This window comes from Giraffa tippelskirchi, chromosome 4, assembly GCF_054371585.1.
Source record: "Giraffa tippelskirchi isolate mGirTip1 chromosome 4, T2T-mGirTip1v1.2.pri, whole genome shotgun sequence".
Taxonomy (NCBI): Eukaryota; Metazoa; Chordata; class Mammalia; order Artiodactyla; family Giraffidae; genus Giraffa; species Giraffa tippelskirchi.
In genome coordinates, this window is record NC_137278.1 from 182,893,610 (window position 1) to 182,919,603 (window position 25,994).

Sequence of the window (25,994 nt, forward strand, 5' to 3'; positions counted from 1 at the left end):
TCCTTGGTTTCAGGCCAAGTGAAAATAGGTTTTGTTTCCCTGTGCTTGGCGTTATATTGAAGGCGGTGTGCATTTAGCTATAGTTTTCTTACTTAATCTTTAAATAAAAAAAAGCTTTCTGGGTAGATACTGTTGTTCCAGTTTTATAGAGGAGACTCTCAGACGTTAAATGACTTGCTCAGGCTCACAGCTCTGCTCGTATCTGTTTCCCCTGTTACTTCTAATAGGCCCGAATGCCATCCCAACAGTAAAAGAATAATATCTGGGAGAAACTTAATTTAATTTAGAGGCTTACTGAGAAAATTCTGTGAAATAATGTATGCAAAGAATCTGTGCAAAGCCTGATTCCTGGGAGGTATAGTAACTTGTAAACTTTTAGATGAAACAGAATTGAGCACCCACATCTTTTCAGAGCCATGTGACTGTGTGAAATCCTGCTGTTCTCTGTGGAGTTTCCCTCTTCCCTTCCTATTCTCCTGATTTCTTCAGGTTTAATGACTGAAAAAAGACTTAATCATTCTAAAATGATTTCATAAACAGCCTATTACAGTAGACATTTTACAGTGAATGGGAAGGTTGTGGGTCGTTCATTTGTGCTTCATGTATGATGGATGTTCATTTCCGAAACACAGGTGTTTTGGTTTCTCTGAAAGGCTACAACAGCCATTAGAAATTAGAAACTTTAGAGTGTGCCTAGCTTTGACTTAACTTTTTTTCCTGTTAAATACATTTGTTTTCAACTGTAGATTTTTTTCAAATTGGTTAATTTTTTTCCCTTAGTAATTATTTTCTGATTTTATGTGTATTATCTTTTCAGATAATAAAAGCATATCACTCTTATTATCTAGCCATTTAAAAAAATATTTAATTTTTAATTGATTGATGATTGGTTTGCAATATTGGTTTGATTTCTGTCATACATCAACCATTCATTTTTATGCTGTATTCTAAAGGAGAAACCATTGGAATAATAGTGGTTTTTGTCAGGTCATCAAACATAAGAATTGAGGGAGGGGATATATGTATGCCAATGGCTGATTCATGTTAAGGTTTGACAGAAAACAACAAAATTCTGTAATGCAATTATCCTTCAATTAAAAAATAAATAAAAAAGACATAATTGATAGAAAATGCCTCTCAACTTGTATAAGCCTCTTCTTTCAAACAGAGTTTGTGGTTCTGATTTCCTGTTTATTTCTTATTAATCATAGTGGTACCATAATGGTCAAAGTTATGATATAGTTTATACACAAGTAGGTAATATTTGTTTTTGGAAAAATGCATAGAATTTTCAAGAATACCTTTTTTCCCTGTAATGTATCCATATAGGCTAGAAGAAAATTTGCCTGCAGGCTGTGGATTTTGCCATATACCATATGATGAACTGAATATGCCATTTCCAGCTCATCTCACATATTGCAATAACTGCAGGAAACAAAAAGTTCCTGATGTTCTCTTTACAACCATAGACCTCCCAGTGGATGCAACAGTTATTGGAAAAGGTTGTCTCATTCAAGCAAGGTATGTTTGTGAAGACCGTACTTGGGGTCCTTGAAGGAATATAGGGTATGAAGTCCAATAGACATATTTGATCCATATGATTTTACTGTATGGAAAATTGGAAGGAAAAATAATCCTCTTTATGAGACTCAGATAAACTTGTATGCAAAAGCAGTCTTAAACATTGAAATTAGGTACAATGTTTATTATTATGAAGATAATTAACCTGTCACAGGTGAGGGATGTGACTCAGTATGCTTTAATGACATTAAATATCTGATACATTTTGGAAATTGACTTTTTGTTCTTTTTAAGAATGATGCTATGTGGGTTTTTGTTTTGTTTTTTTGTTGTTTTTTTTTTTTTAACAATTTCAGTTAGCTGTTAAGAGTTCTCTTTAAAGTGTGCTGAAATAGGAAATTGGAAGGCACACAGGAAACAGCTGCAGCTATCTAGGTCACTAACAACTGCCAGGCTGCCAAATCCATGGAGCATTTCTGTCCTCATTTTACTTAAGGTCTCAGCAATAATCACACAGCTGATCGTTTTCTCTTTGAAATTCATGACTTCACAATGCCACACTTCTTCTTTTTTCCAACCTTTATATGTAGTCTTCATTCCTCCTCATTTCTTGTTCCTTGAGAGCCATGAGTTCAGACCCTCTTCTCAAAGCTCTCTCCCTAGTTGAAGTCATCAACTCCTATATATCTGTATTCTGTCTGTAACTCTAGGACTCCCAAATTTATAGTTCTAGTTCAGAACTTTCTTCTGAGCTTCAGACCCATATACTTTGCTGTCTACTTTACACCCCACTTTCATAAGCATCTCATACTTGTTCCATATTGAACTGCTGATTTTATCCATTTCTTTCATATTGGTCTTTCCTGTTTTCACAAGTGATACTTTCTCTATTCAGTTCTTCATTGTAAATATGGTATTCTTAGACATTGTTCTCTTTCCTAACCTCCCCACATCAGAGTTATTTCAAAGGCATGTTACATTTTCTTCTAAAATATATTTCTAATCTATTTCCTTTTTGCTTTCATTCCCTCTTGCATCTTAGACCTTCCATTTAGAATTGTTTTTCTTTCACCTGAGTTATCTCCTTGAGTATTTTTTTGATGGATCTGTTGATGGTGAACTATTTTTACGTGTCTGAAAATGAGCCCATTTTATCTTTAAACAGTATCTTTGGCTAGCTGTTATTTTCTTTAAGCACATTGAAGATACTCTTCCACTGCCTTCTGGCCGTCATTGCAACTGTTGAGAAATAACCTATTAGACTAACTGTTCTTCTGTTGAAGTTTTCCCTCAGACTGTGTGCAAGCTATTTTATTTGTCTTCAGTTTTCTTCAGTTTCCCTGTAGAGTGTTAGGTATGGAGTTCTCTTTATCCTGATTGTTATACCTTGGGCCTCTTGAATTTATAGATTGGTGTCTTTCATGTGTTTTAAAAAATTTTAGGTTAGTTCTGTGATTCATCTGTTCTCTTGTCTTGATATTCCAATTAAAGTATGTTAGACTTTCTGACTGCCTCCTCTATGTCTGTTACTTTCTTATCTATATTTTTAATCTTTTTATTTCTTTATGTTATATTTTGGATATTTTCTTATCTTTCAGTTCTTTAGTTTTGTCTTCAGCTGTCTTAAATATGCTGTTATGCCTAATAATTGGGTTTAAAATTTTTGATTTTTTATTTCCAGAAGTTGTACTTTATTCTTTTTCAAATCTGATACCACATACTATAGTCTGTGTTTGATTCTGTAACTGATGATTTTAATATCTAAAAAAATTTTTTTCTGTTGTTTCTGCTGGTTATTGTTCATTGTGTTTTATTTGCTTTGGCAAATATTGTACAAAGTCCTGTGTGCCCTTCACCTAGCTTCCCCAATTGGTGACATCTTACACAGCTGTAGTAGGGTATCAGCTAGGATATTGACACTGTTATAATGGTTTTAACTATGCTCCAGACCTGAATCACTTTTACATTATTAATACTTGCATTCATTTATGTATTTGTGTGTGTGTGTATATATATATGTCTATGCAGTTTTATCCCAACAAATAGATTGTGTAAACCACCATCACAGTCAAGATACACAGGTGTTCACCACCACAAAAGAACTTCCTTATGCTACCCACTTATATTTATACCCTGTATTGCCCCTTGCCCTGGTCCTATGATGCTTTTAGGAAGAGTTTTAAAAGTACATAGTTTATCCAGTTTTTTTTTTCCTTGTTTTAGGTAGTCTTCAACAATTCTCAGAGTGTGGCCTTTAGACCAATAGCATCACCATCCTGGGGGAATGTATAGAAATGCAAATTGAGGCTCTGTGCCAGAAGTGTTAACTCAGAAACCCTAGGGATGGAGCCCAGCAATTGTTTTTTAACAAGCCCTCCAGGTGGTTCTGATGCAAGCCTGCATTTGAAAACTACTGGCCTGAGCAGCCTGGCTTACCAGTTTAGGGATCTTCTCTTCATCTTTTCAGTCAACTTTTTAGTCCAAACTTTTGTTGTCTGTCACCTAAGTAGCTCTTGTTCACCATCCCCACATCGGTTCTCTTTGCACCATTCTCTGTGTAGCAGTATAAATGATGTCCTGAAATATACATTAGATCATGTTACTTCTTAAAATCTATCTGGGGTTCCCATTGCTGGTAGAATACAATCAAACTCCTCACCATGACCAATCCTAACATATTCATGTCCATGCTTAACTGCATCCTCCTCTGTGCTGCCCTCACCCTTACTCACTTCACTTGAGCTACAATGGTCTCCTTTTGGTTCTTTTAATATGCCAGCTTCATTCCATCATTGTCTTTCTCCAGCAGTCGCAATTCCATCTTGTCTTTAAGATCCTGGCTCAGGTGTTATCTCTGCTCTGAGGCCTTCTGTCCAATTATTCTTTGTTCACCTGGTTTATTTTCTGCACACACCTGATTCTTAAGCATTGTCTGCAGTTGCTTTGTTTCTTTGTCTTTTTTTATTACTCCTCCCCTGGAATACAGTCATGAGCAGGGTCTCTGTGTTTTATTCCTTGATCATTGCTCACCACCTAGAACAGTGCCTGACACATGGTAGATATTCAAGTTTTATATTCTTTTAATGAGTAAATTAACTTTTTTTCTCTGTTATCCACCCATTATATGATCATGTGGAGTTATGAAACCTAAGATTTAAAATTATATTCTCTGATGATTTTGATTACTATTTGCTTCATTTCTAGAGATTTTGAGATTTTTTTTTCAGTTTGTTTGTCGAAATGGGACTTTTAGCAAAAGTGTATACAGTGAAAAAATGGCAGAAAGGATTATTGATAAAATGTAATAAGCCCATCTGAAACAAGTAAATATTTTTCATCAAGCACAATTTTAGAAAGTTTTAAAAATTGGATATTGCCTAAGATGGTATCAGGAACACTGTCCACTGACTACATTATTTTCCTTAATAGGTTGTGTCGCTTAAAAAAGAAGGCACAGGCAGAAGCAAATGCCACAGCCATCAGTAATCTCTTGCCATTTATGGAATATGAAGTGCATACTCAGCTAATGAATAAACTAAAACTCAAAGCAATGAATGCTTTATTTGGACTGAGAATTCAGATCACAGTGGGCGAAAATATGTTGATGGGCTTAGCGGTAAGTTTCAAGATGTTTTGTTTTTGTTTTGTGATTCATGTAGTTGTAGATTCTGTTTTATGTGATTCAAAGAGTCTTTTAAGAAGATTCAGCTAAAAAATTGGCATTAAGACTTCTAAGGGCTGCTGCTGCTTCAGTCGTGTCCATCTCGTTGCGACACCATAGATAGCAGCCCACCAGGCTCCCCCGTCCCCGGGATTCTCCAGGCAAGAACACTGGAGTGGGTTGCCATTTCCTTCTCCAATGCATGAAAGTGAAAAGTGAAAGTGAAGTCGCTCAGTCGTGTCTGACTCTTAGCAACCCCATGGACTGCAGCCTACCAGGTTCCTCCATCCATGGGATTTTCTAGGCAAGAGTACTGGAGTGGGTTGCCATTGCCTTCTCCGAAGACTTCTAAGGGCTGGGGACATTATAAGAAGAAAAGAAATCCAGTGATAGACTTTCAGATACTTTTATATTTCTTTATGAAATTATTATTTGAAATTAAATTAATAAACTATTACATAAATTTACATTTATGTTATTCTATTTTTGTATTCAGATTATAATTCTTATAGTCACATTTCTAAGAATTACCTTGTAGACCTTATTTTGTAAGTTGGCCACCATTGTCTGGACTTTATTATTGTTTATACGTTGCTAACACATGGTTTTTCCTTCTCAGCATTGTTAACATTTGGGGCTGTATAACTCTGTTATATGGGGCTGTCTTATTCATTGTGGGATGTTTGGCAGCATCCCTGGCTTTTGTCCACTAGATGCTAATAGCCTCCCATACAGTGTGACAACTGACAACCCAAACAGTCCCCAGTCATCACCAGGTGTCCTTTAGGGGGCAGAACCACTCCTTAGCAGAGAGGACCACTCTGCTAAAAGAATCTCTTTTTTTAATGGAGAAAATCAATACATGTGAGACACATGTACCGGTGGTCAGCAGTAGAGTATGCTGTAAAACAGTGTGTTTCTGAGGTGCCAGTAAATTGTGAGGCAGTGAAAATCTCTTTATCTTAGCTTCATGTGAATCTTGATGCATTAGAAAGTAAGTTCTAACAGGGACTTCCCTGGTGACTCAGTGGTAAATAATCTGCTTGCAGTGCAGGAAACCCAGGTTGACCCCTGGGTTGGGAAGATCCCCTAGAGATGGGGATGGCTACCCACTCCAGTATTCTTGCCTGGAGAATCCCTGGACAGAAGAGCCTGGTGGACTATCGTCCGTGGTGTTGCAGAGTCGAATATGACTGAGCTACTGACACACACACACACACACACACACAAAACGTTATCAGTGGGGAAAGTGAGAACTGCTTTGATAAGTAGCCTGAGATCCAGAGAACTAGATGTCTGCAAAATATTTATGGAAGTTCTCTCATATTCTCGACACTTTGCCAGCCAGAATTTTTGTCTGCGTCACCAGTACTTTTCAAACTGGAATTCTTTATCATTTTAGAGACATGCGTAGACATTTAATTTTAAGAAATTTATGAAGCTTGGATTCTTTTTCTCTGAATGCATTTGTAGATTAAAATGCTAAATTATTTCCTGCTTCATCTGTTCTTCCTATAAGAGCAAATATGCAAATTTCTATATGTAGGTGATACTTGTGTGACAATGATTAATTAGGAAATCTCTTTTTTAAAACAAGCAAAATTCTTAGTGATAATAAAAGCAGTTGGATTCATATTAAAATATTTGATATTTCAATGACCCATCTAAAAACTCATGCTTACTGAGGACATAACATAGAAGTGTAGTTGGGCTGAATGTAGAACTGCAGTGATTGGTGGGTGTGTTGGGGACTAAGAGCTTGGTCAGATTCTCAAGTTTAAAGAACAGTGTGCCAATTGCAGAAAATACTTCTGATGGTTGAGCCCCAGGAAACTAGTTTGTGACCCAGATGTAATTCTTCATTCCTGCCTCAAATACTGCCTTTTCTGATTCTTACTGATCTTTTCTTCTTGATCACTAGGGACACTCATTGTAACTGTTGGAGACTCTTTTAGTCTGTACACCTGAATCTCAAGGTCTCAAGAGTAGCTTTTTCACAATAGGTAATCTCGGATGAGTGTCTCTTGGGTATCTGGCACTGCACTGCTCTGGAAGGAATGTGACATTATCTTAACTTGATAAGAGAAGACAGATGCCATAATAGATTGAGACTTGTCCTAAGTGATATGGTTGCACATACCAGAACTCAGTTTCAAATGCAGGCCTGTCTAGTTCCAGAGTTGTGTTCTCAGCAATTCTGGGTTGTTGCCTTATTAGTGAATGCAGTTAAGAAAGTGTTAAGAGATGGTGCACTAAGGCTTCATATGGTGCAGAGGGCATTCTAAGCTTGAGCATCAGAGACTGGGTTGTGGGTCCAGTCATGGACATGTGAACAAACAAGGAGAAAGAGCTTCTGGGGGACCAGACTTCATAGAGCACCATATGCTTTCCAGGATGGAATTTAACAAAATTGGCAGTCGTTTAAAAATTTTAGTAACAACAACTCTTAAAATTTATGCAACTATCCAGAGTTAAAAGAATTATCTTCTCTTTTCTCCATTCTACTCCTTTGATGTTAACAATTTGCTGTGTGTACTTTTATACATTTTTTTGCTTTCTTTCCTTACAGAAACATATGTAAACATAAAGCACATATGTGTGTGTGTGTTTTATCTTGTTTTATATTTCCCCTAATAGGTTTTCGGTACTAATGACATGCAGTACTGTTACAAAGTCAGAATTTAGTATTTAATTAAATATTTAAAATAAATCTGTATCAGGTTTTCTTTCTTGGTGATTATGAAGTTAGGATGATATAGTGGAAAGTTCTTGGTTTTAAGAATCTGAAACACATTCACATCTCTTCTCCACATTTATTGATAGTGTGATCTTGAGTAAGTTTCCTATCCTTTCTGAACTTCAGTTTCTTTACTTGCTTTGCATAAGTTTCCTTTTTACTTTTGCCACTTTAAAGATAAACTACTCATTCATGAAATACTTACTTTATTACAATTTTCAATCATATTTTCCTGAGCTGTTTTTTTTCTGTGCACATTATTTTTTACAGTCATGAGTAAAAACTTTAAAGTCCAGTTGGGTATGCAGAGCCAAGGAAATTGTCCTTTCACTACTGTGTCTGACCTACCCAGGGTTCTCACTGGAAGTAACCAACCCCCTGTGCTACGAGTTCTGTTTTTCTATGTCCTTTTACATATGTCCTATGCAAACACGGGTGCTAATTATCTTTTTCCTACAGGACAAGGACCATATTTCTGAATATGAATACTGAAGGACTGTTATGATTTAGATTTTTTTTTCTCATTATTCCCCCATTATTTTTACCAGTCGGCCACCGGTGTGTATTTAGCAGCTTTACCAACGCCTGGTGGTATTCAGATCGCTGGGAAGACTCCTAATGATGGCTCATACGAGCAGCATATATCTCATATGCAGAAGAAGATAAATGACACGATCGCCAAGAATAAAGAGCTGTATGAAATCAATCCTCCGGTAAGTGAAATAAATCTCCATTGTGAATACATGTTATTGTTTACATGTTAGTGTATTTCTAGGTTCTTTTAAGGATTTTTTTCTACACTGTCAAAATTTCTGTCCCTATTACTCATTCTTTCTCCTTCCTTTATATCCATGCTCAAATGTCTTATTTTTTAGGGAAGGCAACTCCAAACACCCTATTTAAAAAATGGTAACTCTCCCATCAATTTTTGGTACCTCCTATCTCCCTTCAGTGTTTTGTTGTTTTCCATTTCTATTATTTCTGTGTGTCTTTATGTGTGAAGTTTGTTTTTGTGTATTGCTTGATGCTCCCGGTCTTCCCTGATAGCTCAGTTGGCAAAGAATCTGCCTGCAATGCAGGAGAGCCCAGTTTTATTCTTGGTTCAGGAAGATCTACTGCAGAAGGGCTAAGCTATCTACTCCAGTACTCTTGGGCTTCCCTTGTGGCTCAGCTGGTAAAGAATCCATCTGCAATGTGGGAGACCTGGGTTCAAGCCCTGGGTTGGGAGGATCCCTGGAGAAGGGAAAGGCTACTCACTCCAGTATTCTGGCCTAGAGAATTCCATGGACTGTATAGTCCATGGGGTCACAGAGTCGGACATGACTGAGTAACTTTCACTTACTTGCCTTGATGCTCTCGGTAGAATGAAGCTGCATCAGGGCTGTATTCCTAATGGCTCGACCAGTTCCTCCTAGTAGTAGCCTCCTGATAGATAAGTCCTTGTTGAGTAACCAAATAAATGGCTTAAAATTTTCTTTATTTAGTATAGAGAAAGATTGCTTATCTATGGCAAAAATACTAAAAAATGCAGGGTCTTTTCTTTCTCATTTTGTAGTCACTGTAACAGGTACCCAGTCAGATTTATGTAGGGCAGATAAATGTGGAAAGCAAGTAAGGTAATGGATATGAAGGTGCTGCAGAGTAGCTGAGTTAAGAAACTGTGCAGTGGCAGTCTTATGTAAGGTGTGCACTAGCAGAGAACGTTGAAAACAGTTTGGAAAAACCTTTTTAAAAATACTTTCCTGGGCTTCCCTGGTGGTTCAATGGTTAAGAATCCGCCTTGTAATGCAGGGGACACCAGTTCGAACCCTGGACTTGGAAGATCCCACATGCTGCAAGGCAACTAAGCCCCCTGTGTCTCAACTGCTGAGCCCATGCTCCCTGGAGTCCATGCCCCACAATAGAAGAAATCACCACAGTGAGAAGCCCATGCACCACGAATAGAGAGTAGCCCCCGCTCACTGCAACTAGAGAAAGCGAAGGTGCAGCAATGAAGACCCAGTACAGCTAAATAAATAAATAAATATTAAAAAAAAAAAAAAATACTTTCCTTTTTTTTTTTTTTTTTAGAGATGCCTCTGTTATACTAACAGCAGGCTTTGTCTTTTACATTTGTGTTCACATACCCACTTTCTGTTGATATCCTTATGGCCAGCAGCTATTTAGAACATCTAGTTAGTTGCGATCTTTGGCTATAAAAGAGGTAAAAACTTAACGAACCCATATAAGATTGCACCTATACGTTTAGCTTAAAAAGATCATTGTAACTGTCAAAATTTATTTAGCTTAATAAGTTGCAAAGCAAATACATGTATAATATATGTATTATGTGTACAAACACAAACATAGATACGTATGTCATATACCACATTTTACTATTTGGGACTTTGAAAAATTACCACTGCATAAGATATAAAAGATTAGAATGTTATTTGGGTACATAATCTTTAATTCTTTATGCGTTATTTAGGACTTTTCAAATGTCGAGTAGAAAACACGGAGCTGGAAAAACGGCCAGTTCCCTACCAGTTGCAGTGTCCTCTTTGTACACTAGATGTCAGTGTTGCCTTGCTGTGTCTGTGATAGTTTCTGGATCATTGTATCGAGGTGGTGGTGGTTTAGTTCCTAAGTTGTGTCGGACTAAAAGAGATAGCCATGTAGTCTATAAAAGTTTAATTATTCCTAAAGATTATAATTAAATATAGACTATGAATACATTTTACAGATCCCCCCCCGTAGTTTTCTATTAATATGCAAATTTAAAACCAGACTGAAGCATACAAATATCAAATCATTGTATTGAACACCTGAAACTGCTGTGTTACATGTCAACTGAAGCTCCCTTAAACAGAAGAAGATATGATATAAAGCAATTATATTTCTTTTAGGAGATATCTGAAGAGATAATAGGATCCCCCATTCCAGAACCTAGACAACGCTCAAGACTTTTGAGATCTCAGTCAGAAAGCTCTGATGAAGTTACAGAATTGGATCTTTCACATGGGAAAAAAGATGCCTTTGTTTTGGAGGTATTATTGCATTGAAATAATTTCTAAAAGTTTTTGGACGATAAGATATGTATTTTTACAATCAGATCCTAAATCGGTGGGATTTTTTTAAATCATTACAGCTGTTATATATGTCAGAAGAATGTTTTCTTACAGAAATTACAACAAATTTGAAGATATCAGGACTTGGTAATATATCTTTTGTTTAACACCAGATGACTGATAAAATAATGTAGATGGTTTGAGAAGAATTAATGTTGGGATTGAAATAAAAATATTAAACTTTTGGAGCTATTTTTGTAAATTTGAATTAATTTGAATAAGGTTCTATTCCTTCACTTACTATAGTTCTTACCTACTTTATAGGTTATAATGTTACTATAACATTTTTACTTGTAGCATAATAATATAAGCACTGTAGTGTTTTCTTGCTAAGTTCAGAATATGTAGTCAAACTTTCATTGTAAAAATACATTCAGAACTGACTTTCCTGGAGAATAAATGTGACATGAAAGGTTTATGGAACCTCTGCTTTCACAGATCTGCTTCCCAGGCACTCCCCTGTAGAATGCTTAGCTTTAAAAGGGTTGATGGTCTTTCTTTGATCCTGAAGGAAAGGAAAATAAATGAGGATACTGAGAAATGTTTCCTGGTAAGGTGACAGTTGAGAGAAAAAATCTGATGTCTGAATCTCAGTAAAGCAGGAAGGTGATAGTAGAATTGAACTGGGTTGGGATTGGAGGCTTGGAGAATCTAGAACAGCGCCTGTGAATGATCAGGATGTCAGCTGTAGAAGATGCTCAAGGCTTAACTGAGATGAGAGTGTTACCTTGTAGAAAACTCAAACTATATGACCTTGTACATTTTTCTCATAATTTCTACAGTCTGAGAATGGAAAAAAAAAAAAAGTGGAGGTCAATAAAAGATTGAGGAGTAACAAGCTCCATGGTTCTGTTTAGAGCAGTGCTACTCAGTGTCCTGTGATGTGGCATTGGCATCAGTTGGGAGTTTGTAAGAAATTCAGACCCTGGGGCCCCTACTTCAGACCTCATACATGAATATTTCAAGGTGGGGCCCAGGAATCTGTTTCACAAACCCTCCAGATGATTCTTAGCATTACTTAAACCTTGATCCAGAGCATTTTTGATACTTCTGATCCTGGGATCCTAGCTGATTGGAGAATGGAAGTGCTTCAAGTGTGGACAAGAGGGCAAGGTGTAGATTCAGTAAAAGAAGCAACAGAGAGACACGGGGGTTATGTTTGGAGAGTGCTTGAGATCTTGGTGTGAAATGTTTTGGGGAATACCACAGCTGAGGTATGGCCGTGACTGTGGGTTACTGAAGCAAAGTGTCAGTGAAAGTGGTTCTTGACATCTCAGGGGTATGAGATAGGACTTAGACCCCCAATGTACAGATGAATGTTGATATATCTCCAGTTGGATATGTTCACTATTTATAATTCACAACAGAATGTTGAGACATAATAAAAACGGAATTTGTACTTATTCTTTTAAGTCATACCTTTAAATTTATCCCTATGGAACTGGTTTTGTTTTTTTTTAAATAAATGTATTTATTTTAGTTGGGGGCTAATTACTTTACAATATTGTAGTGTAATTGTTTTAAAGCAGTTCCATATTTAGCCAAAAGATTTTTTAAAGTTACACTTTATTAGTTTAAACAGAGGTAATGATTGTTTATGTTATCTTTGTAAATCTTTGAAACATGCCCTCAAAAAGACTTGAGAAAAGGCTTGATTTTTTTTTTTAAACCAGTGTACTTTGTAATGTAAGATATTTCATTTAGAAGTATTTATAATTATTATTGCAGTAAAGTTTATAGATTCTAGAAAAGTTTTTTCAGATTTTATGCTTTAGCTTAGGGGAAAATAGCTCTACTTTTCCTTGACTCTATTTAATAAATAATAAAAATAATCTTAAAAATTTGAAATAACTATATATTTATTATTTATGTGATAGGTTTAATCTTTTCATTTTCAGATTGATGACACAGATGCTATGGAAGATGTACATTCTCTCCTCACTGATGTCCCACCTCCTTCAGGTAAATAGAGAAGAATTACCTGAGAGGAGACTAGTTTTGCATATCAGTATTTCAGTCCTTAATTATTATAGCACTAACTTTAAAGGCTTTATCAGTGTTACATTCTGTCATGTTCTTTGCTGCCCCAAGATTGAAAACAGAGTGTTTAAAAATATTTACATTAGAACTTAGGTGAACTGATTTTTAATCCTTTTATGTTTTATCATTACCCCCCAAAACCGTGCTAATTTATTAACGGGGTCTAAAGTTTCCCAGAGGTATAGAGTTTTAGAAAAAAAGAATGAGTAGATTTTATAGTTAGGACTTCATGTAATAATTGAAATATGTTATCCTTTAACAATAAGAATAAATGAAATAGTATCATAAGTTTTAACTGTAATTTATTTTGACAGGCTTTTATAGTTGTAATACAGAAATTATGCCTGGTATAAATAATTGGACATCTGAAATACAGGTAGACCTTTTCCTCTTAATTTTAAACAAATATAGCATGTGTGATTTTGGCAAGTTTTTTCTTAACATGTGTCTTCTTTTTGCCTCCTTATTGCAATTAAATCTTATCTTTTTAGAGAATAATTATTATAGTAGTAATATGGTAGTTATTGTTTATTTTATTTTCTGTTACAGTATATAGTTAAAAATAATGAAATGACATGCCATTATATCTTCCCATATTTAGATGTTTACATCAGTAAGAGTAATCCGATTAAGCAGCCTTAACCTGACTAATCAAGCCCTTAATAAGAACTTTAATGATCTCTGTGAAAACTTGCTTAAGGTAGGAACCTTCTGACTAACTATACTTTAGTTAAAACGCCTAAGGATCATGAGATTTAAAAAGAAAAGTGCTTATATTGTCTGGAATACCTTGCACAGTGGTAGAGGGAATTATTTTTATTTATTTGTCAATCTTAACCTGCCACCAAGTAAAATGCCAAAGTTGACCTCTCCATCCTAATTTGCCACAGTATAAAAGGTATATATTTTGAGTTATTTCATAGCTTTAAACTACATAAAAATCTGTATTTGTAAATATTAAAGACCCCTCTTTCTTATGTTTTTATGACTTAGAAATCTGACTAAATCTTACTGTCTGCTTAGATATTAAAACTGTATTCATTTTTTAATGTTTTCAAATCTCAATTTTTTATTTTTATTTTTTAATTAGTTTATTTTAATTGGAAGATAATTACTTTACAACATCGTGATGGTTTTTGCTTTATAGCAACATGAATCAGCCATGGGTATACATGGGTGCCCCCCAAACTGTATTCTTAATGAAAGAATAGACAAAACAGAAATGTTTTACTCTTTTGAATTTTATTTGCCACAGTAAAATATGCATTAAGAAATCACTTTTTATAGATTTTTAAATTAAAAGAAGTGATATTACTAATATTTTCTTTTGTGTAGAGCCTGTATTTTAAACTACGATCTATGATCCCCTGCTGCCTTTGCCATGTCAATTTTACAGTCTCTCTCCCTGAAGATGAATTAATTCAGGTAATTAAAGTTTAGTCTATTATTAAAAAAGATTTCTTTGATCTGTTTTAATATTATACATTTGCCATAATTGAGAAATATAAGCTGCTTTATTTCAAAATATTTTTAAACATGTTAGTATGAGTCAGACCTTGTCTGTCCATTTTACTTTTGTGAACTCTAGTTATCTAAAGGTGGAATTACATGTGTGTTCCAGTGTAATACCCACTGGGCATTCTGCCTCAGTGTGACTTCTGCAGTCTCCATCTTTTAGAGAAGGTTCTTGAGCTTTTTCTGGAATATCTAGGTTTAGGTGTACATGTTGGGCTTAGTTGTAGTCTGAATATCTGAGTTTATGTGCAGTTCTGGTTAAGAATCTTAACCAGTAAAAGTAAAAGCAAATTAGCTAATTTGTATAAGTTGTTCCATGGTAATGAGAAAGATTTGTGAGAAGATTATTTTGGGAATGATTTCTTCGCTAATCATATTGTTTCTGTGATTCTAGGTTACAGTCACAGCAGTTGCAATAACTTTTGACAAAAATCAGGCTTTACAGACTACAAAAACACATGCTGAGAAGTTATTGCAAAGAGGTAAACCTGTGGTAGATGGGAGCACGGTGCAGTGAAAAAATATATTTGTCTATTTTATAGTTCAGTGAAAAAACATAGAGGATGGGTGACTAACTAAATGGTATGTTTTTTGACAAGAAAACATACTTTTCCTGTTTTCTTTATCAGGATAAATGTATGAATAAGCAGATGACTGGCTGCTTTATTTTTCACACATGAAATAGGTGGTTTACTGCTGTTTACACAGGAAATGTAGCTGTTTTTTAAAACTTAGATCGTATCATTAATTCTGCGGCAATTTAGAGGCTCTGAAAAAAAAGAAACTTTCTGAAGTTTAATGACTTGCTGGCTAAATAAATATCTAAAATATTTTAAGTTGAATATATTACACCTGTATAGTATTGATTTAATGTCAGATTGAGAGATGTGTTAAATGATGATGTGTTCAGATATTTATCAAAGAAAATAGACAATGACTGGTTCAAGTATCACAGAACTAGTATAGTATCAATACAGAAGTAGGATAGTAATAATTATTAGTGAGTGCTTATTCTTTGCAAGGCACTGCTAAGAGGTTTATATGTATCATCCTTTCTAAATCTCACAGCAGTCCCTCCTGGAAAGATAGCAACCACTCTCAGTGTCTGCAGGTGAAGGTAGAAAGCAAGGAGAAAATAACCAGAATAAATTGAGTTGGGGGAAAATACATATATTATCCCAGATTTTTAATTTTTAAAAAATTAATAAGAGATCATTATGTAGTAATTTATATTTTTCTTGCTTCCCAAGCCTCTACAGATAATGAAGAACTTCTGCAGTTTCCCCTGGAACTCTGTTCAGATTCACTTCCTTCTCATCCTTTTCCACCAGCTAAAGGTTGGTTAAGCAAGAGAAATGCAAGCACAAATACTAGTTTCTAGATACTTTCACTTGCTTCTTGATTGTAGGTGATCTTAACTTAATTTTGAAATGGAGATTTGTTCTTCAGTCCCTCATTGTATGTTTCTTCATGTTCATAAAGGAGAGAGAGTACTGTTGCTTTCATTTTAATTTCTTTAGTAATCTCATCATAAATTAGTAAGGTAATTTTTCATATGATATTCTGTTCTAATACCTCAAATATATTAAAGTTTTATTTTCAGAGATTTGGATTTCCCAAAATTAACTGTTCACATATGGTATTTTTGATATTTTTATCTGATGAATTTTTTCCAGCAACATTCTAACCTTTTGCAGAAATTTTTAGATTTTCTTAGACAACAAAATGCTTATTTTCTTCAGAAGCTATGTGGAGAGAGGTTTCGGGCAAGGATTAGTACAAGTGAGAAAGGGATGAGCTTTCTGTCTTTCAGGTGTCTTATATTTGAGGAACATTTTTTCAAATGCAAAATGATTATCCCTTAATTCAATAGCAGTAGGTCTACTTACATCTGTACAATATTTGGAGAAAAGTGGGAGGTAGTTTTTTCCATTTCTCTTGTGATTTCAATGTAATTCTTATAAAAATTTCAGAATTACTGTACCTTATCTTAGAGCAGTTTATACACAATAAATATTTGTGTTTTTTCCTAAATTTTTTATTTTGAGAAATGATGCATTCATTATTTAAAATCAAATGGCCTGTCTAATGTTTTCATTTTATAATGCGAGTAACATGTGGTTTCTACTTGTCAGTTACTTTATATCTGATACCAAGTTAGTTATAATACAGAATAGCTTTAAATTCACATTGTGTATATATCAGTAGAGTCTTTACTAAATCACTTCAGAGTCTATGAAGATAAATAGATCTTGACTCATATTTTGGAGCTGAAAAGGTTAAGCTACTTTCAGATTTGGAACTTTCTAACATGGTTACCATGTGGTTCTTTTTCCTTTTTGTCCAAAGTAAAATTCTCATTTAGAACTCCATAGAGAATTTCTTTAAAAAAAAAAAGGGGATAAATCCAAAGATAATCTGAGTTCAGATTTATAACTTAAATATAGCTTTTAGAACAAAAAACAGAACAGTCTAGAATCTTCCTTGAACTGACTAGATAAGTTTTTTTTTTTAAACACCTGCTTTCTATAGAAACTTACATTTAACACAGGGTTAGTTTCAAACTACTTTTAGTTTTCACTTTGTTTATCCTTACCCAGCAGTGGTGAGGAGGGGGCAACTAAAACCAATAACCCAATCAGCAGCAAGGTTTGATCAGTTGCTAATCTATAAAAATATTTATTTGTGGAGTTGAGGTCCCTGTCAGCTCTATTTTACCATATTGTTAATAGCAACTGAATTCTGCATAAGATTAAATTTAAACTCTGTAAATTAGCCATGTCTATATTGATAACTTACAGTTTCCATAATAGCTTTCAAAATGTTTTCAAAGGTAATTAAAACTAATGCTTTTTGTAGTAATTAGTATATTTTGCACAAATGATAAACTCTGTGAACTGAAAAACAAAGAATTTGAGTAGAATAAGTTATATCTAAACAATACCTAAAATATTTGCAGTTTATGTTAAGGAGCATGGGAAAGGGCCATAAAGTAGACTAATAAAGCAAGAGACCTGGCTTTTTTTCTTAATTCTTCTCCTGATGATATTAAATGTCAGAATTTGGGCCAGTTAATCTGCAGTTAGGCCACTGAAGTCTCAGTTCCTCATTTGTAAAATGTGAAAAGATGAAGATTCTCTCCAGCCTTTAAAATTCTCAGATATTTTTGAGTTTCTATGGAATTTGGTTCTTCAGTTATTACTAAAAACATAAAAGCTAAATTATGCCTGAGGTCACACTGAGTTTCTTTGAGTTCATTTTCCAAATAGCTTCAAATCAGTTAAACCAATGATTTTTAAACTCTGTCCCTCCAAACCATAGAATTTCTTCAGAGGTGGCTTGTGGCCTTCCAAGAGGGAAGGTGTCGGGCGTAGTGCTGGATCCCCTACCTCTGAACTAGAGCAGCTTTGATTCACTGTGCTTTCTGTGTTGGCTTTCTATGTGATTTTGTTAGAAGAAAGAGTTTCAAAAAGTTTGAAAATGACTGAATCAGATCCTGCTGCCTTTATCATCATCGTTGTCACCATTGTCAGCTTCATAATAATATCATCACATCTAATACTTATATATATAAATAAAACTTTTAATACTAAGTATTTAACTGTAAAACCTATGTGCCTTTCTTTGAATGTTATATTTTAAAATCATCAGTGAACACTAAAAAGTTTATCTGTGCATTTTTTTTTAAAGTCATGTATATTGTGGTTTATGTTGCATGCTTATTTATTGTCTTTGCTTCCTGATGTCTCTCCAGGAGAATGTGTGCTATATGCTATATACATTAGAAAAAGTTATTTCAAAGTATTGTAGAAAATATGAAGGTAGACTGGCTTTTGAAAGGTCTGAAACATGTAATAATAGAGTGTTATATCATGAATGTAGTAGCTGAATATTTTAACATGAAGGCAGACTTTGAATAGAGAATAGAAATATCTGGAACAGTTAAGCTTAGTGGTTTAGAGGAAATAGGTGGGAGATAGAAAGGCGAAGGTGGGGAATAAATGTTAAAAAGAACTTGACTTTCTTTCTGCAACCAGAGGCTTAAAAATTGATAACTGATATGATAAGTAAATAAATATATAATTTTTATAGTTAGGTCAGTTAGCTAAGCTGACTGAGATTTATCTTTTTTAATTCTGAAAACTTTGAATACTAATTTATTTTCCATGTTCTTATCACAAATGATTTATGAAAATTTTTGTTTCTTTTTAGTTGACAGAGTAGTGTCAAGAGCTGTGCACAGTATGTTTATTAATACTTCCATCTTTTCACTTGTAGATAAACCTTTCCTTATCTTTTTGTGTTACTGAAAATGAGTGACTCTTTGAAGAGAAGATGTTTCAGTTACATGTATTCTAATTGACTGTGTAGAGTAAGCCCGGGCCCGAGTTGTCCATCCATGTTCAGTTTTTTTTTTTCCCTTCCATCTTTTGTTATACTTGGTTTTGTTTCTCAAGGTAAACAAAACAGTTTTGATGTATGTCTCAAATTATGGTTGATTTGGTGTTACCTTGCTAATTATCTTGATTTTTCTGATTTGAAATATCAAAAAATGCTGAGCCTAAGTAATTTCTTAAAGAACATTATCAAATGAAGGTCATCAAAATTCTTTGAATACTGTGAGGAACAGAAATGATGTGGCATCACCATAAATTATTTTTTTCATATGAAGCTGTGTTATAAGAAAAAAAGATAACAATAGCAAAATTTTTATGGCACTTTCATAATATTTTTCCTCTTCATTAATATCTATATGTCAGATTTTTTAATATGTCACTTCACTCTGAAATGATTCTTAAGAGAATTTAAAAATCATATATATTTTATGACGTGAAAGTGAAAAAAGATTGAGCAAATATAGTAAAAATAGAGAATCTGAGTAAATATAATCTGGGTAAAAGATGTTTAAAAATCAGTAAGATATTTCTCATGAACAGTAATCTCAACAATTTTATGTGTATAATTTTTTTTATAAAAGATTAGCATATTGCTTTAGTAGATATACATTTAAAGGCCTGAATCTTGAGATATTAGATACCATATTGTGGGAATTTAAGAACTTATGTTAGACAAATGTGTGTGAATCATATACCGCTATATACATCAAATACTTTATAAATCTAATCTATAATAGGATAATGGTTTTCATTAAAATTCTGAGAATTTAAGGCAATAAAAGGGTTTAATTAAGTCACTTTTAGTGTTTGTATACTGTTGGATGAAACTGTATAGAGGAAACATGTTTTTATTACTCCCCACCCCCCGCGCTTGTTTCTGCTGTCACTTGGCTTTATACTGGGGTGGTATCCTCATGTTCAGTGGCATTAAGTAGAGGCTGGGAAGAGTTCTCTTTTCGCTTAGCAGTTGCTGACTAATGTGACAAACATAGGTCACATTCTGGATTTCAGTAAAAAAGAAAACTTACACCCCTCAATGCATTGTATTCCATAATTAGGTATCCACATTGGAACCTTTTTCCTTTATTTTTACAGTAGGCTATTAGAGTTTACTTTTTTGTTAAACCAAATTTGATTTTAAAATATAGTTTAATTTTTTAAACTTAAATGACTTGCTTTAAATTATTTTAAACTGGTTATTAGAAATATAAATCTATAAGAATTACAGAAATTAGCTTTTAATTTTTTCTGCCAACTAATGGTTCTGAATTCTTACAAGTATATATAATTCTTGATATTAACTAAAAATTTTTTATATTAACAGTTTATTGCATGTCTGTTTTTTCTCTCTATTTTTTAAGATATATTTTGTCACTGTGACTAAATGGTGGGCTTCCCTGGTGGCTCAGCTAGTAAAGAATCGACCTGCAATGCGGGAGACCCCAGGTCGATTCCTGGGTCAGGAAGATACCCTGGAGAAGGGATAGGCTACCCACTCCAGTATTCTTGGGCTTCCCTGGTGGCTCAGCTGGTAAAGAATCTGCCTGCCATGCGGGAAACCTGGGTTTGATCCCTGGGTCGGGAAGATCCCCTGGAGGAGGGCATGGCAACCCACTCCAGAATTCTTGCCTGGAGAATCCTTGTGGACAGAAGTGCCCAGCAGGCTACAGAGTTGGACATGACTGGGAGACTCAGCACACGTGACCAAATGGTTCAGTTCAGTTCAGTCGCTCAGTCGTGTCCGACTCTCTGCGACCCCATGAGTTGCAGCATGCCAGGCCTCTCTGTCCATCACCAACTCCCAGAGTCAACCCAAACCCAGGTTCATCGAGTCAGTGATGCCATCCAACCATCTCATCCTCTGTCGTCCCCTTCTCCTCCCGCCCCCAATCCTACCCAGCATTAGGGTCTTTTCCAATGAGTCAACCCTTCGCATGAGGTGCCCAAAGTATTGGAGCTTCAGCTTCAACATCAGACCTTCCAATGAACACCCAGGATTGATCTCTTTTAGGATGGATTGATTGGATCTCCTTGCAGTCCAAGGGACTCTCAAGAGTCTTCTCCAACACCACAGTTCAAAAGCATCAATTCTGCGGCGCTCAGCTTTCTTCACCGTCCAACTCTCACATCCATACATGACCACTGGAAAAACAATAGCCTTGACTAGACAGACTTTTGTTGGCAAAGTAATGTCTCTGCTTTTAAATATGCTATCTAGGTTGGCCATAACCTTCCTTCCAAGGAGTAAGCGTCTTTTAATTTCATGGCTGCAGTCACCATCAGCAGTGATTCTGGAGCCCAAAAAAGTAAAGTCTGACACTGTTTCCACTGTTTCCCCATCTATTTCCCATGGAGTGATGGGACCAGATGCCATGATCTTAGTTTTCTGAACGTTGAGCTTTAAGCCAACTTTTTCAGTCTCCTCCTTCACCTTCATCAAGAGGCTCTTTAGTTCTTCTTCACTTTCTGCCATAAGGGTGGTGTCATCGCATATCTGAGGTTATTGATATTTCTCCCGGCAATCTTGATTCCAGCTTGTGTTTCTTCCAGCCCAGCATTTCTCATGATGTACTCTGCATATAAGTTAAATAAGCAGGGTGACAATATACAGCCTTGACGTACTCCTTTTCCTATTTGGAACCAGTCTGTTGTTCCATGTCCAGTTCTAACTGTTGCTTCCTGACCTGCATACAGGTTTCTCAAGAGACAGGTCAGATGGTCTGGTATTCCCATCTCTTTCAGAATTGTCCACAGTTTATTGTGATCCACACAGTCAAAGGCTTTGGCATAGTCAATAAAGCAGAAATAGATGTTTTTCTGGAACTCTCTTGCTTTTTCGATGATCCAGCGGATATTGGCAATTTGATCTCTGGTTCCTCTGCCTTTTCTAAAACCAGCTTGAACATCTGGAAGTTCACGGTTCACGAATTGCTGAAGCCTGGCTTGGAGAATTTTGAGCATTACTTTACTAGCATGTGAGATGAGTGCAATTGTGCGGCAGTTTGAGCATTCTTTGGCATTGCCTTTCTTTGGGATTGGAACGAAAACGGACCTTTTCCAGTCCTGTGGCCACTGCTGAGTTTTCCAAACTTGCTGGCATATTGAGTGCCGCACTTTCACAGCATCACCTTTGAGGATTTGAAATAGCTCAACTGGAATTCCATCACCTCCACTAGCTTTGTTCATAGTGATGCTTTCTAAGGCCCACTTGACTTCACATTCCAGGATGTCTCGCTCTAGGTGAATGATCACACCATCGTGATTATCTGGGTGGTGAAGATCTTTTTTGTACAGTTCTTCTGTGTATTTTTGCCACCTCTTCTTAATATCTTCTGCTTCTGTTAGGTCCATACCATTTCTGTCCTTTATCGAGCCTATCTTTGCATGAAATGTTCCTTTGGTATCTCTAATTTTCTTGAAGAGGTCTCTAGTCTTTCCCAATCTGTTGTTTTCCTCTGTTTGTTTGCACTGATCGCTGAGGAAGGCTTTCTTATCTCTCCTTACTATTCTTTGGCACTCTGCATTCAGATGAGAATATCTTTCTCATCTGAATGGTAGCAACTATTAAAAATGGTAGCAACCAAATGGTAGCAACTATTAAAAATGCTAAATTTTCTTTGTTATTGGTGGCCACAGCAATCAATAGGGGATCGTGAAAGGAGAAAAATAGGAGAAAGAGAATGAACAGAAACTCTATAAAGAGTGGAAAAGGTGAAAACTGCACCTAAGAAATGTGAAGGAAGCAAAGAGTTGATGAAGAATTAGAGATAAGGAATCTTAGCTTCTTCAAGGCAGCTCGAGGGCAGTAAAAGTGAGTCAAGGAACGAGGGAGTGAAAAGCAAAGAAAGTTGAATTGGGCTACTGACCAAAAACCAGGATTATTTGGGGAAAAAAGATAACAAAGGATGGTAATGAGAGGAGTGAATGATGGGGACTGAAGAAGAAAAGCAAATGGGTTAGGATATTGTACACCTTTAATTGGAAGTTTTAATGATTCAAATAAGGCAACTAATTGTCTTTTGTCATCTATTGTATGTATTACCTGTTTATTATAGTTGAATTTTTTTCCCCTAGTGAAATATCCAGATCAAAACAACTTATATTTTTCTTCATGCCTTAATAATTTTTAACTGTAATATGTCAATTTCATTATCAGACCACCAATATTTGAAGACCATTAGGGTCCAGATGTATACTGAATGTTTACTTACATCATTTGTCTCACTCTGTCATTAAGTCAGATACTGATCAGTGCATCATAGACTGATGGAAATGCCTAAAGGAACATAAAACCAAATTTTGATCATCATAGTTTAAAACTGAGCATGTTTAAATAGGAAAATAAAGCAATATAGTTTAGAGACTCCAGATTGCATATATTTTAATCTGCCAGAGAATCTTTTCAGAGTTTGCAGGAATTTTTTCAGTTTTAGTAATTTTCTTAGGGTGACAGGAAAAGAATGTCTCAAAGACTTTTTTAATTATTCAGAGCAAAGATGATCTGTAAATTTTAATGATAGAAAGTAAGTTGTCAAAAGAGTAGTCAGTGTAAGATTTTATCATGGCTAGTACATCCCTTTGTCATTGGTATGACAGATTGTTTAGGAGAATGGAGGCGTCTCAAACTTCAGAAGCACTGGCGGGTGTATAATTGAAGGAGGAAGAATTCTTGCTAGATTTTCTTTCTGTTTTTCATCTGTATGCTCATTTCCACTAAACCGCTTTAATCTAGGTTAATCTCCCCACTCTGCTAAGGCCTGTTAAAGGTCATTAGAGTATACTAAACAGATAGTATATCTATATGTTCTGTTTGCCTCGTTAACTTTCCAGCTTTGTTTTTTTTGAGGGATTATCACTATCACTTAGTAGATTTTTTGAATAGCAAAATTGTATTCAGTGGGCAAGGAAATGGTAAGAGAACTGGGTTGTTGTGTGGCTTGATTTAGACTCTCTTTGCAGCTTCAGGGGGGACCTGACATACGAAGCATTTGTTTCCAAGTCTTCCACAGAGATGTACAAATGCCAGAACTGAGCATTGGCTCCCCAGCAAAGCCTCAAGGACATTTAAAAAGATTTCTACTTCTGAGTATGAAATCTGTTGTCTTTTTTTTTTAGTACTGGCTTAGAGATTGCCTGGGGCTTCCCCGATGGCTCAGCAGTAAAAAATCTGCCTGCAGTGCAGGAAACAGGAGATGCGGGTTCGACCCTTGGGTCAGGAACATCCCCTGAGGAGGAAATCGCAACTTACTGCAGTTTTCTTGCCTTAGAGAATCCCATGGACAGAGGAGCCTGGTGGGCTACAGTCCATGGGGTCACAAAGAGTCAGACACTACTGAGCGACTAACACACACACAACCAGAATTTCTGCTTTGTCAGTGAGCCAGACAGCTAATGTCTACACTACCTTCTCTTTTGAAAAGGCTGTTACCTGGGAAGCCAAACTGTAATCAGAAGGGGCAGAGAGCCTGAGGTCATTAGATGTTTGAGGTGTTGAGACCAGTCCAAAGTGCTGAAGTCCAGTTGCTGCCAGGACTAGCTTCTCTTGGGCCTTTTATCTGATAGAAAAAATGAGCCTCCTGGCAAACATGGCAGAAGGTGAACCTGCTCTCCTTCAGTGAGGTCAGAAGTCTCCTGACTCATTCTTTCCCTCTACTTCTCCAATTTAAAAACTGTGTTCTTTTCAGATTTTAATTCAGACACATTCACATTTGAGGGCTGGGGATAAATATTTTTCTTCTCTTGTTTCTCTTCTTCTCCACCTTTTGTAAAATTTTTTGGGGAAAGTAGCAAGTGTAATAAGTGTACATAACAAAAAATTCAAATCCTACAAAAAGACCACAGTGTCCAAAATAAAGCTCCCTTCTCCCTTCATTTTCCTTCCCAAGAGGCAAGTGCTCTTAACAGCTATATTGTCTCTCTTTGCATAGATGTTCTGTTTATCCTTTTTTAAAAAAAATAAAACATAGATAGTCTACAGATCATTGTATACTTTTACTTTTTAAAACTTGACATATTTGAAGATGTGAGCAGATAGATTCTACATGTGTAAGCTGTTTTTGTGGACATTTCATGTACAGTTGCTACCAGGGAATTCCATATTGCCAAGATATGAAGGTATAGAGGATAATTTTAGTCATTTTCATGTTTTCTTTTAGCTTCCTCTCCCTTCTTCCCATCCCCACACGATAAAACTAGGGTCTTTAATGCTGACTGTATTTTCTGTGTCTGTACTCAGTGAGGCTGTACTGCTCAGGACCTCTGAGAGTCCTGGAACTCTCCTGGGATATGTGAGCCTGGGGTGGGCCATTTACTTTCCCAGCTTCTGCACTGAATCAGCTGTTGCTAGAAATTGAGTGTCAGTTCTGTTTAGTCTTCCTCCTGTAGGTCCTGTCCCCTCCTGGGCTTCCAGTACCCCTGAGGATCCCGAACCAGGAGGACACTCCCTCGAGAACGTCATGATGGTCAGGGCACACCCAGTGTGATCGCCTCACAAGTCATTTTGTGAACTTCTCCTCATGATCCCTTTTATTGGACAGCTCTGTATCCTAAGAGGAATGTTGACCACTTATTCTCTCCAGTATTAGCTCGTGGTCACTAGCCTTAGGAAAAAAGAGGTGCAGTGGGGACGGGAGATATGTCATTGCCCCCCCAGTTGGCAGAAACATTCTGTATAAATCTGATTTTTGAAAAGTACAAACTTTCACAAATTTAAGAATATTACCCCCCAAATCGACATATGACGCAGAGACAAAAATATTACATATTTACTTATTTACTTAGTTTATAATTTAAAAAAAACTGGCTGACCCAAGTTATTCTTAGTGGTTTTATGAGTTATTTCTATCTTGGCAACACTATATCCTCAGTTATGAAATTCTTAGAAACAAAAATTCAAATATGCTAGTGTGGCTAGAGCCTGAAAATTAGAAATAGATGATGAAGTTTTTTTTTTTTTTTTTTTAATGTAGTGCTGTTTGAATTTTACAGTTCCTTAAATATCTATGATAAAAATA

The 25,994-nt window shown here is 35.7% G+C and overlaps 1 protein-coding gene across 28 annotated transcripts in view; it reads left to right on the top strand.

Moving 5' to 3' along the window:
- C2CD5 (C2 calcium dependent domain containing 5) overlaps window positions 1-25,994 on the top strand; it is a 93,255-nt gene that overhangs the window by 57,973 nt on the left and 9,288 nt on the right. For 20 of the 28 annotated variants that reach the window (XM_081595986.1, XM_081595964.1, XM_081595967.1 and 17 more), the window contains 10 exons: window positions 1,330-1,521; window positions 4,951-5,137; window positions 8,468-8,632; window positions 10,808-10,948; window positions 12,928-12,991; window positions 13,384-13,445; window positions 13,671-13,769; window positions 14,405-14,494; window positions 14,979-15,066; window positions 15,835-15,921. In XM_081595986.1, coding sequence (XP_081452112.1) covers window positions 1,330-1,521; window positions 4,951-5,137; window positions 8,468-8,632; window positions 10,808-10,948; window positions 12,928-12,991; window positions 13,384-13,445; window positions 13,671-13,769; window positions 14,405-14,494; window positions 14,979-15,066; window positions 15,835-15,921 — 1,175 coding nt within the window. The remainder of the gene's footprint in view (window positions 1-1,329; window positions 1,522-4,950; window positions 5,138-8,467; window positions 8,633-10,807; window positions 10,949-12,927; window positions 12,992-13,383; window positions 13,446-13,670; window positions 13,770-14,404; window positions 14,495-14,978; window positions 15,067-15,834; window positions 15,922-25,994) is intronic. The other 8 variants (XM_081595984.1, XM_081595968.1, XM_081595971.1 and 5 more) reach the window with 2 other exon arrangements.